The sequence below is a fragment of the Rhinolophus ferrumequinum genome, chromosome 3 (assembly GCF_004115265.2).
Source record: "Rhinolophus ferrumequinum isolate MPI-CBG mRhiFer1 chromosome 3, mRhiFer1_v1.p, whole genome shotgun sequence".
In the NCBI taxonomy this organism is placed as follows: Eukaryota; Metazoa; Chordata; class Mammalia; order Chiroptera; family Rhinolophidae; genus Rhinolophus; species Rhinolophus ferrumequinum.
Genome location: NC_046286.1, coordinates 100,013,399 through 100,026,555, shown reverse-complemented (window position 1 = coordinate 100,026,555; position 13,157 = coordinate 100,013,399). Strand labels below are relative to the sequence as shown.

Here is a 13,157-nt window from a genome sequence, read left to right as displayed (position 1 = left end):
TTGTGACACATCATATAGTTTTCTTAGGAAGGAGAAAAGATAACAAAGTGCATTAGATTTAAGTTTTTTAGAATGTTTTAACAACACTTGAGAAACTAAATATACACCCTTAATGGTTACTCCACAATGGGTTAAACAGCAGCGTTTAAGGTAAAATATTCGTGAGGATGAAGGAGAAGGAGAGAGGGGGAATGTTTCAGATGTCATTCAAAAGCCGAATACAGTGGGAGGTCGTGCTAACAACTGGACTTGGGAACAAGGAAAGGACTCTGCGTTGTAGCTGGACTGGCTGTCTGGTCTTGGGGAGAAGACAGAGGGTGGAACAGGTCTGGTGGCTGAAGGGGCAGGGGGAAAACGAGTTCTCCTGGGTGCCCTACCATTTGAGATGCCCAGTAACTGATGGCTGATTTTGTATCTCACGTATCAAGTCGAAGAATGGAGTCTGGAATTAAGAGGCTGAAGGCAGATGGGAGATATAAATTGGGGAATCGCCAGCATCCAGGTGGATTTAAAGCCAACCTAGAGAGATCACCTAGAAAACGGTGCATGCCTAGGGTCCTCAAACATTTAAAGATGAAGTGAAAACAGGCAGAGCCAGCAAAGGGTGGAAAGTAGAAGCCAGAAGAGTAAGAGGAAAACCAGGAGAGTGCAGTGTCCTGGAAAGCAAGAGAGATTAACATTTCAACTCCACTGAATGCCACCAAGACATCAATTACAATAAAGTGACCTATGGGTTTAGCAACCTGCAGTCAACAGGAAACTGACCATTTCTAGCAGAGGGGTGGGTGGTTGGGGGGGGAGGAGCCACAGTGATGGGGGCCAGCAAGTTAAAAGGGATTAAAATGACATTTTAAACACTGGGAGGTGAGGAAGTGAAGGCCACAAGAACAGACAGCCTTCTGTGCGACCACAGAAGGAAGGCTGCTCAGGGTACAGAGGGGGCGAGGCGGGCCGGGGGGTCAGAAAAGACTCCTCCGAGAAGAACCCAAGCAGGGCCATTCCTATAGCGATGTGTCCCTACAATGAAACTAATTCCACCAAACATGCAAGACTGCCCGTCTGCTCTTAAGTGAAGAAAATCCTGTTAAATGAAAAATCAGTACTAACCATGACTAACTTGTATGACATCGATAATATCTCTAAGAAATTGTTTTCCAGAAGAAAAACATTCCCAAGTTTTTCCGTTGTGAAATCGTCAGATTACGAGGCCTGATATCTGCCATCGGCTCTGCGCTGCAGCCAGAGGCAGGGTCCCGACCTCCCTGCACTTCCTCCCTGGAGCTCCCGGGATGCAGGTGGGGTGGGCGCGGGGTTCCCACACCTGGCGGAAGGCGAGGGCCAATACAGTAATTAAACAATGGGCACGGGGTCGGCCTACCACTTTCCCACCCGAACCCCGAAGGCAGAATTCATGGTCTGAAAAGTCTCACTTAGCAGCAAGTCTAAGACACGGAGGGAAAGGAAGTTTTGAGTCCGCGGAAGGAGGGGGGAGGCTCAAAACCGCCACTAGAAGTGCCAAGACAGTGAGAGGAAAGCGCAGCTCACCTCGCTGTTGTGGCCCCGCAGGTTGAAGTTGATTCTCTGGGGAGTGTTCCTGTCCCGGCGACAATGGCTTGAGGTGAAGGTCACCCCGACGACGCCCCGGCCGTTGCCCGTGGCCAGCCAGCCCTCCTCGTAGTAGCGCCTCCTGCACACGGGCTTCTCCTTCTCGCTCTTGGGGACGCGCCCCTTCCAGGACAGGCAGAGGATATTGGAGTCGCTGCAAAGGACGGGCCCCTGTTCCACCGCTGCATACATACTTCCTGTCAGTGAACTGTTTTACTTACAAAGTAATGCTCAAAGCCGAAAAATTTAAACCAATTCCTTTCATTGATTTATTCTATTTTCGTTGTTGGTTTGCGTTGTTTTCCCCGACTCCCTTTAATTAAGATTGACCTGGATCTAATTAGAAGGTTCGTATTGTATAAAGATCCACCAAATGCATAGTGAAAAAATTCCTCTATAAAAGATGATGGCAGTCTGCTAAGAAAAGGTAATGCTTAAAAAAACGTGGGGTCCATTTTTATTTTCAAGTCCTTAGAGGAAGAGCAGGTTGACCCTTTGGAGAAAGAGCGTTAATACATGGTGATCAAGAAACTGAGTTTTCTTCTTTTTACTCAACTTGGTTATTCTCATTCAGCCTGAGATTCCAGTTTAGTGTAATGATTCCAGAGACCAAGGGTTGCAAATACATAGATTTCAAGTAACTTAAGGCTTTAAAAGAATCCCTCGAGCTGGAATTTTTCTCTTCAAAAGTTCTGATGCAGAGACAGAACACAGGGGATCATCCTCCTTCTGAAGCTGCCCTCTGGCGTGTTTTCTCAACTAGACAAATTTCTGCTGCTAAAGCTGAAAAAGATTGCATAAAGGGAAAAAAAGGCACACAAACCGTGCAAAACGACCAGAGTTTGTGCAGACAGCAGTCCGAGTGTAGGAAGAAACGAAGACTCTTTCCCACTGTTCAGAACCAAAACCGTCCCAGCTCAGAGCCTACCCCGGTTTCCTGGCAGGTGGCTGTGTCCCGGGGGAGTGCTGGGCTCCATCTCATGCCCGTCCGCACGCAGGCCCACACAACGCTCAGTGCCATACAGGCATCAGGAGAAAGCTCCTGCACTCAGCAGAGCCAGAATGTTCTGAAGCTCCGGAAGTGGTCCGAGGGTTGCCTCGGGTGAGTCCCAAATCCTCTTGCTGACCAAACGGAGCCTCACTGCAGGACTCAGTCTCTTTCGCCCCCGTCTCCTTCCTCCTCACCTAATCAATTCTCCCCTCTCTGCTCCTAAAGATCACATATTTTTTCATCTTGAAGAAAGAAAACTAATCTCAGAATTAAGTCCATCAAGTAATCCTCCTCTTATATGCAAGTCTTCTTGGACTCACTCAACAGAAAAGCGATTCCCTTCAAACGAAAACACAGGCAAGGTGGGGTTCTTCCCCACTGTTTCCCTAAAGAGTTACCACGCTTTGCTCGTGGGCCCTTTCCTGAAGTTCACATTCAGAGAATGTTTCCAAACACCACAAGTACAGTCCAAAGCAAGGAAGCTTTGCTTGTTCCTTGGGATTTATTTTGTAATTATCGGTTTCAATTGCTACCTTAAGATATTATCCTATAGATACAGAAAAGGAAAAGGAAAATCATAAATTAAAATTTCTCGAGTACAGTCAACTGACAAAGGCAAAAGACTCAGTTCATTGTTCACACTTGTTCCATCAAACACGTACTGGCTTTGCTCCAGTCATAGCCACACAGTATGAGTTACTGACAGTCCAGAATTTTAAAGTCTGTCCAAATTATCAAACCTACTGAAAAATAAAGTGCAAAAAACACTGCCTGATCCCACCTGCAATGCTTGAAATCACACTTCTCCCTCAGTCACTGTCTTACTTAGCTCTTCTTTAAACTGGAGAGGTATTTTTGAGGCTTGATCTGTGCAAGTTTTTTCTTCTTCTTTTGCAAACTTTCTTTACCCGTGAAGACCATATGGAAAATTGGCCATTAGTGATGTATTTTTCTCCCTGGGCTCCTGAGCCCAGTGGTGTCAAGTTGCTCCATCTGAGTCTTAAATTAATTTTCATCAGATGTAAAACTCTTCAAGTGTGCACCAAGTGAGCCTGTCTTCTTGCGTAAATGTGTATGTGTATAAAGACGGTTTTAAATATACAGAGATGTACACTCTTCAACTGATACACATAGTGCCTGCTTTCCCAGTCATTTCAGGAACCATCTCATTAATCACAGCTTGAAGGCCCTGGAGTCTTACAAATCTGTAAAACAAAATAGGATAAAAAAAAAAAAAAAGAACACAAAAAACTTTAAAATGTCGAAGAATAAAGGTTCTAACAGAATAATTGCTATCACTGAAATTGAAGACCCATCTTTACACTTACATATATCAAATGGAGCTAGTGATTGGTAAAATAGCAAAGGGTATATATACCTCACCAATTGACAGACAAGACACAACATAAGGAGTCTGAATGACTTGTGCCGTTTATTAAATTTGCCGGTAAGTAGCTGGCGTATCCGAATGAACCCACTGCCTCTGTTCTCCTACACCTTGCTGTCCTTTCTAGGACTCTGGGCCCTGAATGTGCAACCTGAGCCCTCAAGAGGCCCCGGTCCTGGATAAGCAGGAAACCTCCACAAGAAGACTGAAGTGGCTCAGGCGAGTTATGTGGATTGATGTGTTTCACTATTAGTAAAAGATGTTCCCTGAGGACACGTGGCAGCAAGGCCTTTAAAACCCCTCCGTCCCGACTGGAGACAGGTCACAGCGCAAAGCACAGCTGTTTTCTCAGCTTTTCAAGCGTCTCCTAGCGAGAAAGTCCTCCAGAATCTGTCTCCAGCAAATCCACCCTCCCGGCCTTCCCTCGGCCTGCAGTCCCGTCCTGCTCCCCATCCACAAACACGCCCATGACTCAGTCCCTAACATTCCCACATCATTCACCCCTCCAGAGGACTCTCAGAGTGACCTTCCTAAAATTCAAGACTGCTCAAAGAGCCTGGACTGTTCTTTCCTGGCTTGGGCAATCCCTGGAGGGCCAGTGAAACAGACAGCCTATCCCCAAAATACCTGACCCTGACCTCTAGTGCTGGGCCCAGGTATGTGCACTTCTAACAAGTTCCTAAGAGATGCGAACGCCGCTGGTCTGAGGACCCGGCTTTGAGAACCCCCATCGACGGGATCAAGTCACAGCAAGACCCTTTACCATCTGATTTCACTCGTCCTGGTCTCCTGCAACAACCTTCCCATCCAGCCTGTGTTACCACCAGGGCATCTGGCCACTTCCTGTCCCCCAAAGTCTTGTGCTCTTCCTCTCCTTCATGTTTCCACTCCCTTGCCAAGCTGGCCCCTCCAGTAGCACCTCTCCTGTGACACTTCCCAGAATACCTTGCTAACTTCTGTGGTGGTGCTCATCACGCTACATTCCAACACTCCTCTATGCTCCTAGAGGCCAGAAACCTATCTTTCTTGTCCCTGGTGTAGAGCATAAACTAGGTACTTGATAAAAGCAGGAAGAGACAGGACGGAGCAAGGCAGACGCTACACATAATTTCCTTGAGAAACCCTAATTCAGATGAGTCAAACTACATATATTTTGTATATGCCAATAAAGCAAAACAACCAAAATCTCTCAGGAAGCATTTGTACCTGAGGAAAAGAATGAAAACAAATGCTATAAAATTCAAATGAATGCCACGTTCTTCCTCCCACAATGCTACCGCCACCGCATACTACCTTAGCACTTATTCTGGCCTCGGGCAGTGTCCAATGGGAAGAGAAAAAGCAACTTCTCAAGACCCAGCTCTATACACGTAGGGGTTTTAAACTATTTAAGAGCATAATTTGGATTATTAAAGCATCGACATCAAATACAACAATGTAAACTCTAAGTTCCCTATAAGGTCAAAATTATTTTCATAATAACACTAAGACATTATCTGCCTTCCTCACTATGTTGACAATTTGCATCAACGGTGCAAAAGTGATAGTTCTTTAGCACCGCTGGTACCACATCATCGAATTTTTTTAAAGTGTCAGCTTCACTTAACAATGTTCTTGATATAGCAGGAAAAATTACTAATTTTATTAAATCTCGACCACTATGTACATGGCTATTTAAAATTCTGTGTTTCTAAGTAGCAACCACATATAAAAGCATTTTGGCTGACTACTGGAGTACAATAGTAACCCTGAGAAAAAGCACTTCGGGCTACAGTTTAAGTTGCAAGCTGAACAAGTTGCTTTTTTCATGGAATACCATGTTTACAGAAAAGAATGAATGACAAATAACTGTAACTCAGGCCTGGGTCCTTGGCAGACATTTACTTGAACATGAACAAAATGAACCTGTCACTTTAAGGAAACTGACGGTATTTGTTGCCCATAATAAAAGTTGAACTTTCAAGTTCAAATTAGAATTTTGGGAAAACCTGCATCTATCACTGTGAGCTTGATAGCTCCCCAAGATTTAAAGACATTCTGCATGCAAATGGAGGTAATATTAACAAGTGTGAACTTTTATATTGTACCATGCTTTCCTGAAAATAACACCTAACCGGAAAATAAGCCCTAGCATGATTTTTCAGGATGACATCCCCTGAACACAAGCCCTAATGCGTCTTTTGGAACAAACCTTAATATAAGACCCAGTCTTATTTTCCGGGGAACACGGTAGTTCGTATTTCAGTGTGACAATATTTGGAAGATTTGTATTAAACTGGTGAATCAATATTTTCCAAAATCACCAATCACGATGATACAAATTATGCTTGAGTAAAAGAGCCATTCAAAGTGCAAGAAAGACAGATACATTTTAATATAACCAAAAAATTCACTGATATATTTAAAATTCTATATTGCTACTAACCTTTGAGAAACTACCACTTGTTGAATTTTGGTATAGTATCAAAGAAAAATATGCACGATTATCTGAAAGTCTATTAAAATAGACCTCCCTTTTCCAACTACATACCTGTGTGAGGTTAGATTTCCTTCATGCATTTCAACAAAAACAACATATTGCAACAAATTGAATGCAAAAGCAAATAGGAGAATCTAGCTATCTTTCACTAAATCAGGGATTAAAGATATTTTGCCAAAATGTAAAATAATACCACTCTTCTCAGTAAAGTTTTTTAGTTAGGAAATATAGTTATTTTTCATAAAAATGTATTACATTTCTCAGTTTTAATTTTTAATATTTTAATATAAACAGCTAATACCCATATAAACAAATGTTCTTTTGAGCCTCAAATAATTTTTTAAGAATATAAAGGGGCCTTGTTATCAAATAGTTTGAAAACCACAGATGTATGCTAAGGCTCCAAAAGTATGCCTTAAATAACTAATGTAGGATAAAGTTTCATAGTAAAAGCATATTTTACTATGAAAAGTGCTTCATTTTATATATGTGGCAAAAGCAAATAGGAGTTTAACCAAACTTTAAAAATTGTCAAGTACCATAATGCTAGACAAATAAGGTAGATATTTTAAGAAAAATGACATGCAACTTTATTATGACTCAAATGGATAATGGATACAGAAATCTAACAACAGAAAACTACAATTGCAGTATCCTAACTACTGAAAGGCCGGCTCCTATTTTAGCGCTACCATTAATAGAAATGGGTGATGCTGGATGCTTCCCTTCTTTCTATCTTATTTTCTCATAAGGATGAGAAAATGAGGATATAACTGATTAACTAGCTTCTGAGGGGAAGTTTGCTGTCCAATCAACACTAGGAAAGGGATTTAGTACAGAAAGATTAAAAAGCAACTATTCAATTGAAAGCAGGGACTCAAATAGATATTTATCTGTCCTCCCATTACTGACAATGGCCAAAAGGTGGAAGAAATCCAAGTGCCCATCAACAGAGGGATAAATAAACGAAATGTGGTGTACACATACAATGAAATATTAGCCTTAAAAAGAAATGAAATTCTGTCTGATACATGATACTACATGGATGAACCTTGAAGACATTATGCTACGTGAAATAATCCAGACAAGTAAGGGCAAATATTATAGGATTCCACGTACGTAAAGAACCTAGGATATAAAATATATGGTAATGGAAGGAGAACTGACTCTGGGTGGTGAACACACAATGTGATATATAGATGATGAATTACAGAATTGTACACCTGAAACCTACGCAACTTTACTAACCATTGTCACCCCAATAATCTTTAAAAAAAAAAAAGAACCGAGAATAGTCAAATTCACAGAGACAGAAGTAGAATAGTGGTTGCCAGGGGATGAGGGTGAGGGGAATGGAGAATTATTATTTAATGGGTACAGAGGGAAGATGTTTGGGAAGATGAAAAAATTTGGAGATGGTTGCATAATAATGTGAATATGCTTAAGGCAATTGAATTTACTTAAAAATAATAAAAATGGTAAAATTTTGTTATATATTTCATCTCAATTTTAAAAATCAGGTAATTAAGAAAAGCAACTATTCAACGAAGTGTTTCAATGACAGATTGAAAGTCAGTAGGCCTCAGTTTGGCAATACGGTATTTTTTATCTTAAATACTGTAAGACAGGCCCACGAGTGATCCCTGGAGCTTTTCATCATAAGCTGAGCTTGTTCGCTCATAGTAATTAGGACACTATGATTGCTAATCTCGGAATTCTGGCCCACACCTGCTTCTGGTAACTGCCGCTGATTTTCGGACGATTCCTACAAACCACTGAAAAGCCCATTCCTGCTGTTAGGAGAGTACAGTCTTAAAACAAGTAACACATGTGACTGAATTACTAACCCAATAGTGGTCTAGGAGTCCGTGAACTCCTAAGCTGCTTTCCCCTTTAACTTCCCACACTATCCAGTTCTAATGGCAAATCGGGAGCCCCAGAATGAGGGGAAATACACCTTAGGAATAGAATGGTACATTGTTGAGGAAAGGAAACAGAAACACTATGTTGTATAGGAATTACAGACACTCCTGGAGGAATTAACCAACACATTTTAACTGAACATCCATTATGCAGAAGGCCCCTTGTATTCACTGCCTCTGTCAGCCCCAATTAGAAATTCTATTTTCTAACTAGAGTTATTTTCACTAGTTTGTTTTATCAGATTCCTACTTTCCACCAACATGAATAAAATTCACTAGTGGGGGGAATAAAACTGCACTTTTGGTGTTTTTACTTTAAATCATCTGAATTAATGTTAGAGATCAGAGAAAATAAATTAGGGAAGACATCTTCCATTTACACAATTTTGATAGAAATATTCATCATGAGTTATAAGAATGCAACCACTCTGGGAACCAGTCTGGGATTAGCTAGCACTGCTGAAGATGGAACACTTTGCAAACAACAATTCCACTCCAGAAAAGGTCCACTAAACGCATTCTTTACCAGTCCAGGGGACAGACCCATGGGCCTCCAGGGGACAGACCCACGGGTCTCCAGGGGACACACACAGGCCTCCAGGGGCCACAGACGGGCCTCCAGGGGCCACACACAGGCCACCAGGGGATACACACGGGCCTCCGTAGCAGCAGCACCATTTATTTACATCAGTCAGAAACTGAAAGCAACCCGAATGGATGAGCGTGGCATATTCACACAACAGGATTCTATACAGCAATGAAAGTGAACAAACTACACAGAACAAGATGGGGGAATGTGCCAAACATGTTGAGTAAAGGGATCTTATGACATGTGGATCCATTTACATAAAGTTCAAAAACAGGCAAAACCAATTTTATCAGTTACGACTGCATACACAGATAGTATAAATAAAATACTTTTAAAAGCAAGGAAAATCTGACATGCAGCAGTGTAGTGGTTCCCTGGGGGTGGAGATGGGGAACGGAGAGAGGCACACACAGGTGCTAGCAATATTCCATGTCTGGATCTGGGTGGTGGCTATGGGTGGTTCACTCCATAATCATTCTTCACTTCCTACACGTCTGGCACATTCTTCTACATGCACGCAGTATCTCACAGTAATCAGGTTTAACAAGCTCAGCTATATTAGACACCCGTCCTCGGGGACTTTTAGAAAACTTACATCATTAAGATAGAATTTTTAAAATCATTATATCCAACCGTAATGAGTAGTAGTCTCCTAATCTAGAAAATCCCAGTCAAGTATCAAAGATGTTATTTTAGTTGTCAAGCTAAGAAAACACATATTAATAACAAACAGAGGTAAGAGAAAATTTCAGAATACAGTTGTGGGGACAGAGCCCCAGAGAGCAGTTTCCAGGCTGTCGGCCTCACGTGGAAAGATGCTGGCTTGGTTATTGGATGGCCATCCGCTGTGACTAGTTGGCCATCAGCTGTAACCAGTTAGCCATTACCCACTAATATAACTGCTGTGGCTACGCTAGGGGGTTGGCAGAGAAGTGGATGGCAGGTTGCGGATCCTGTGGCTCCTGCTTCCTATGTCAACAAACCAGCCGCCAGTGAGATCATAGTGGTACGACTCCCCTACCTATGGCTCCGTGGGTGTTCCTTTGGGGCCTCACATGTCCTGGTTCTTATGCGGGGAGTCGGACCAGAGACCCCGCAGGACATACTTCGATTTCTCTCTAAAGGATAAAAACTTCAGAGAGTAGTTAAGCAGAAGATTGAGATGAGAAGTAAAAACTAGATTTGAGAAAAAAATACATAGGTGTTGTTAGATGAATGCAAAGCAGGAAGAAAAACACAGTAGAAACTTTTGAATAAAGTATTCCAAACACCCGAAAGTTTCAGTTTTGATTACAGACTGCTTGGAGAGAAGAAAGGGAAAAGAAAAATGAATTTTCTTGGTTGGTAATGTACACTAAACACATCCCCGTGTCTAGGGTACTCTGGAGACAGTCTATTTTCTTAGACTCAGCACCATGGCTGGCGAGGTACAGGGAGGGGCGCGCTCTCCATCCCAGGCCTCCCCTCGCTGCCCCCTCTCCACAGATGGCAACAGATCCTGAACTTTTCTTTTGAACTGAAGCAACTAAGATAACCTGTCTCTAATTACAGTTACTCCTCCCTCTGGGGAATTTTCCACAGCCCACAAATATCCACAGAGCCCAAAGCTGTTCTGACTGGTTCCTAATTAGCTCCAATAGCTGCCCAGAGGCTAGTTCAAACTTGCCTTCTAAGGTAGGAATCTCAGCAGTCACTTGTCACGTGGCTACGTACACATGTAGGGAAACAACTACACACATGAAAAATTTACACTCCCACTGCAAAGATAGTGGAGTTTAACAATGATTTAATATATTTACTGTGTTATCTTCTAGCTCTTACTTCTCAAAACATGCTGGTGAGATGCTAACTAACGACACGCATGCGTCATTATGCCCAGGCTTATTCTTATTACCATTGTGTCAGCATCAAACCATTTTCCCATTGACTTGCTCCGTAAATTTTAGAGATGCATTCCACAGAAAAACTGTCTTATAACAGCACCAGCTCCTTTAGATGTGGTACACAGACTCACATGGCAAGGGTCTTCTCTGCTTGTGGTAGAGTTAGTTTTCTGTTTAATTCATCATACCTACTAAACCACCAACTCCCAGGCTCCCAGCTTTATCTCACCAGCAGTACCCACCAGACTGCATTTAAAGAAGTGTTCCATACGCACTCAGTATGCCACAGAGCCCCCGTCTCCTAAGGACAAGGGAAACAGTAAGTGCTGACTGAATGAGGTTTTCTTTATGAACCCTGGTCAAACTGACCACTCAGACTCTGGGTGTCCTGCAAGCCTAAGGCTCACAGGCACTGCAGCCCATGTGAGTGAAAGAACCCAAGGCAGGTGCCGGGGGTCCACTGCTGTGCAGAGAACAGCGAAGACATACTGTTTCAGGGAGAGTTACTCCCTATTTGCTTTCCGTGCCTGGTTTCAATGGCCAGTTCTGAGAACATGAACATCAAATTATCTGCACAGAGAGAGGAGGGCGTGGAGGTTGAAAGACTAACAGCTTGATTACTAGTTTAAAAGACAGTGGAAGCTCAACACTTCTAAGAGTTCATCTACACCTGAAACTTAGATGGTGAGACACTATGGTACCATATATGGGGCTCCCTGGTGTCAAAAGTCATGTGCCTTAATGAAAAAGGAAGAGCATTTCATTTATCAAAGTGACAAAGACTGAAAGGAACAGTAATTCTCAGTGTCATGCAGGGTACACAGAAGAAATCAGAGACCAATTTGGTGATATAATTCAAAAGACGTAAAATGCTGCAAACCTTTGATTCAGCAAATCTACTTCTGGAAATTTATCACTAGAAAATAATCCTGGGTTGTGCAAAGATTTAGCTATAAAGGATTTCCACCACAACATATTTTATAAGGGAAAAATATGAAATAAACTTTATGTCCAAAATGGGATACTGGTTCAATAAATATTGGCCCAGACATAAAACAATACTGTGCAACCCACTAGTAATTATATTGTAGAAGACTATGGAGTGACATGGTAACGTGTTCTCAGTAACTTAAGTAAAAAGTGACATTGCAGGTTATACTTCCAGGACGCTCGGAAGGGCCTGCCCACTACTGTATAACCAGATCTGGGTAACGTACATCAAACACGCAGAAAAGGAAGGCACAGGACACACATATAAACATAGGAGAAAGTCCGAGTTATCTGGCAAATGCAGATACGGTACATATTCGTCCAGACCAGTCTGGACAAATATAAAGCACTGGAGTCAGAATTCGGGTGCCTAATTATCCCAAGTTACCCAGACCTGTCCCAGTTTTACACTGAAAGTCCCACATCCCAGGAAACCCTTCAGTTCCAGGCAAACCAGACAGACAGATGGTCACCCTATCAGATATCCAAACTCTCAAAGTGGAGAGACTGAGTCACTCATATTCAGCAGGGACACAGGAAGAAGCTAAAGCTGTCCCAGACTTCGCGGTTCTAGGTTGGAGCAATGCAAATCTTGTCTGCAGGGAACATTCCCAATTTAGGACCTAAGGATTCCCACAGCTGAGGTTCAACCAAAAACCAATAAACAATCAAAAATTATCAAACATACAAAGAGAAGTCATCACAAGCTGTCAATAGAAACAAGAAATTTTAGATCCCAAGCCTTCAGAAATTGAAATGAACATCAACAGAATTTAAAATAATTAGGTTTGGATTCCTGGGTTCTCGTCTGGCATATTAAGACACGTGGAAATCACCACTCTATCCTCACAACAAGTAAAAAGCTGAACAAATGGAAAAATCAGCTCTTCTTAGATCTGTAAGAGAAGTGAGTCACAGGGAAAAAATTGGAAAGATCAAAAGGCTAATACAAAGAATGACACTTACCAAAGCATAAACCAATAAGCTGCAACCTCTGTAGGACCCAGTCCCAGGGTAGGGAAACCTGAACTGTAACTGATGAACTGTAGGAGGCTCAGCGTGGACAAGTCTAAGATAAAAACTTTAGGGGGACAGAGCCATCAGGCCCAGACTGTGAGTTTTACTTCCAGCAGCTCACTAGGCCTCACAGTAAATACCGGAGAAAAATCCCCTTGCTGCCAGAATACTCCGTTCTTAACAAGGCCTGCCGTCAGGAGAAACTATTTTATCAAAGCCCAGCTGACCTGGGGGAAGGGATATGCTCGACTCCAGCCCACTCTAGCCAACCTGCCCCACCTAAGGTGTGTGGGA

The 13,157-nt window shown here is 42.5% G+C and overlaps 1 protein-coding gene across 2 annotated transcripts in view; it reads right to left on the bottom strand.

Moving 5' to 3' along the window:
- Window positions 1-13,157, bottom strand: part of TULP4 (TUB like protein 4) — a 199,032-nt gene that overhangs the window by 141,315 nt on the left and 44,560 nt on the right. For both annotated transcript variants that reach the window (XM_033098416.1, XM_033098412.1), the window contains one exon: window positions 1,546-3,801. In XM_033098416.1, the coding sequence (XP_032954307.1) occupies window positions 1,546-1,797 (252 nt within the window). In that variant the 5' untranslated portion in view covers window positions 1,798-3,801. The remainder of the gene's footprint in view (window positions 1-1,545; window positions 3,802-13,157) is intronic.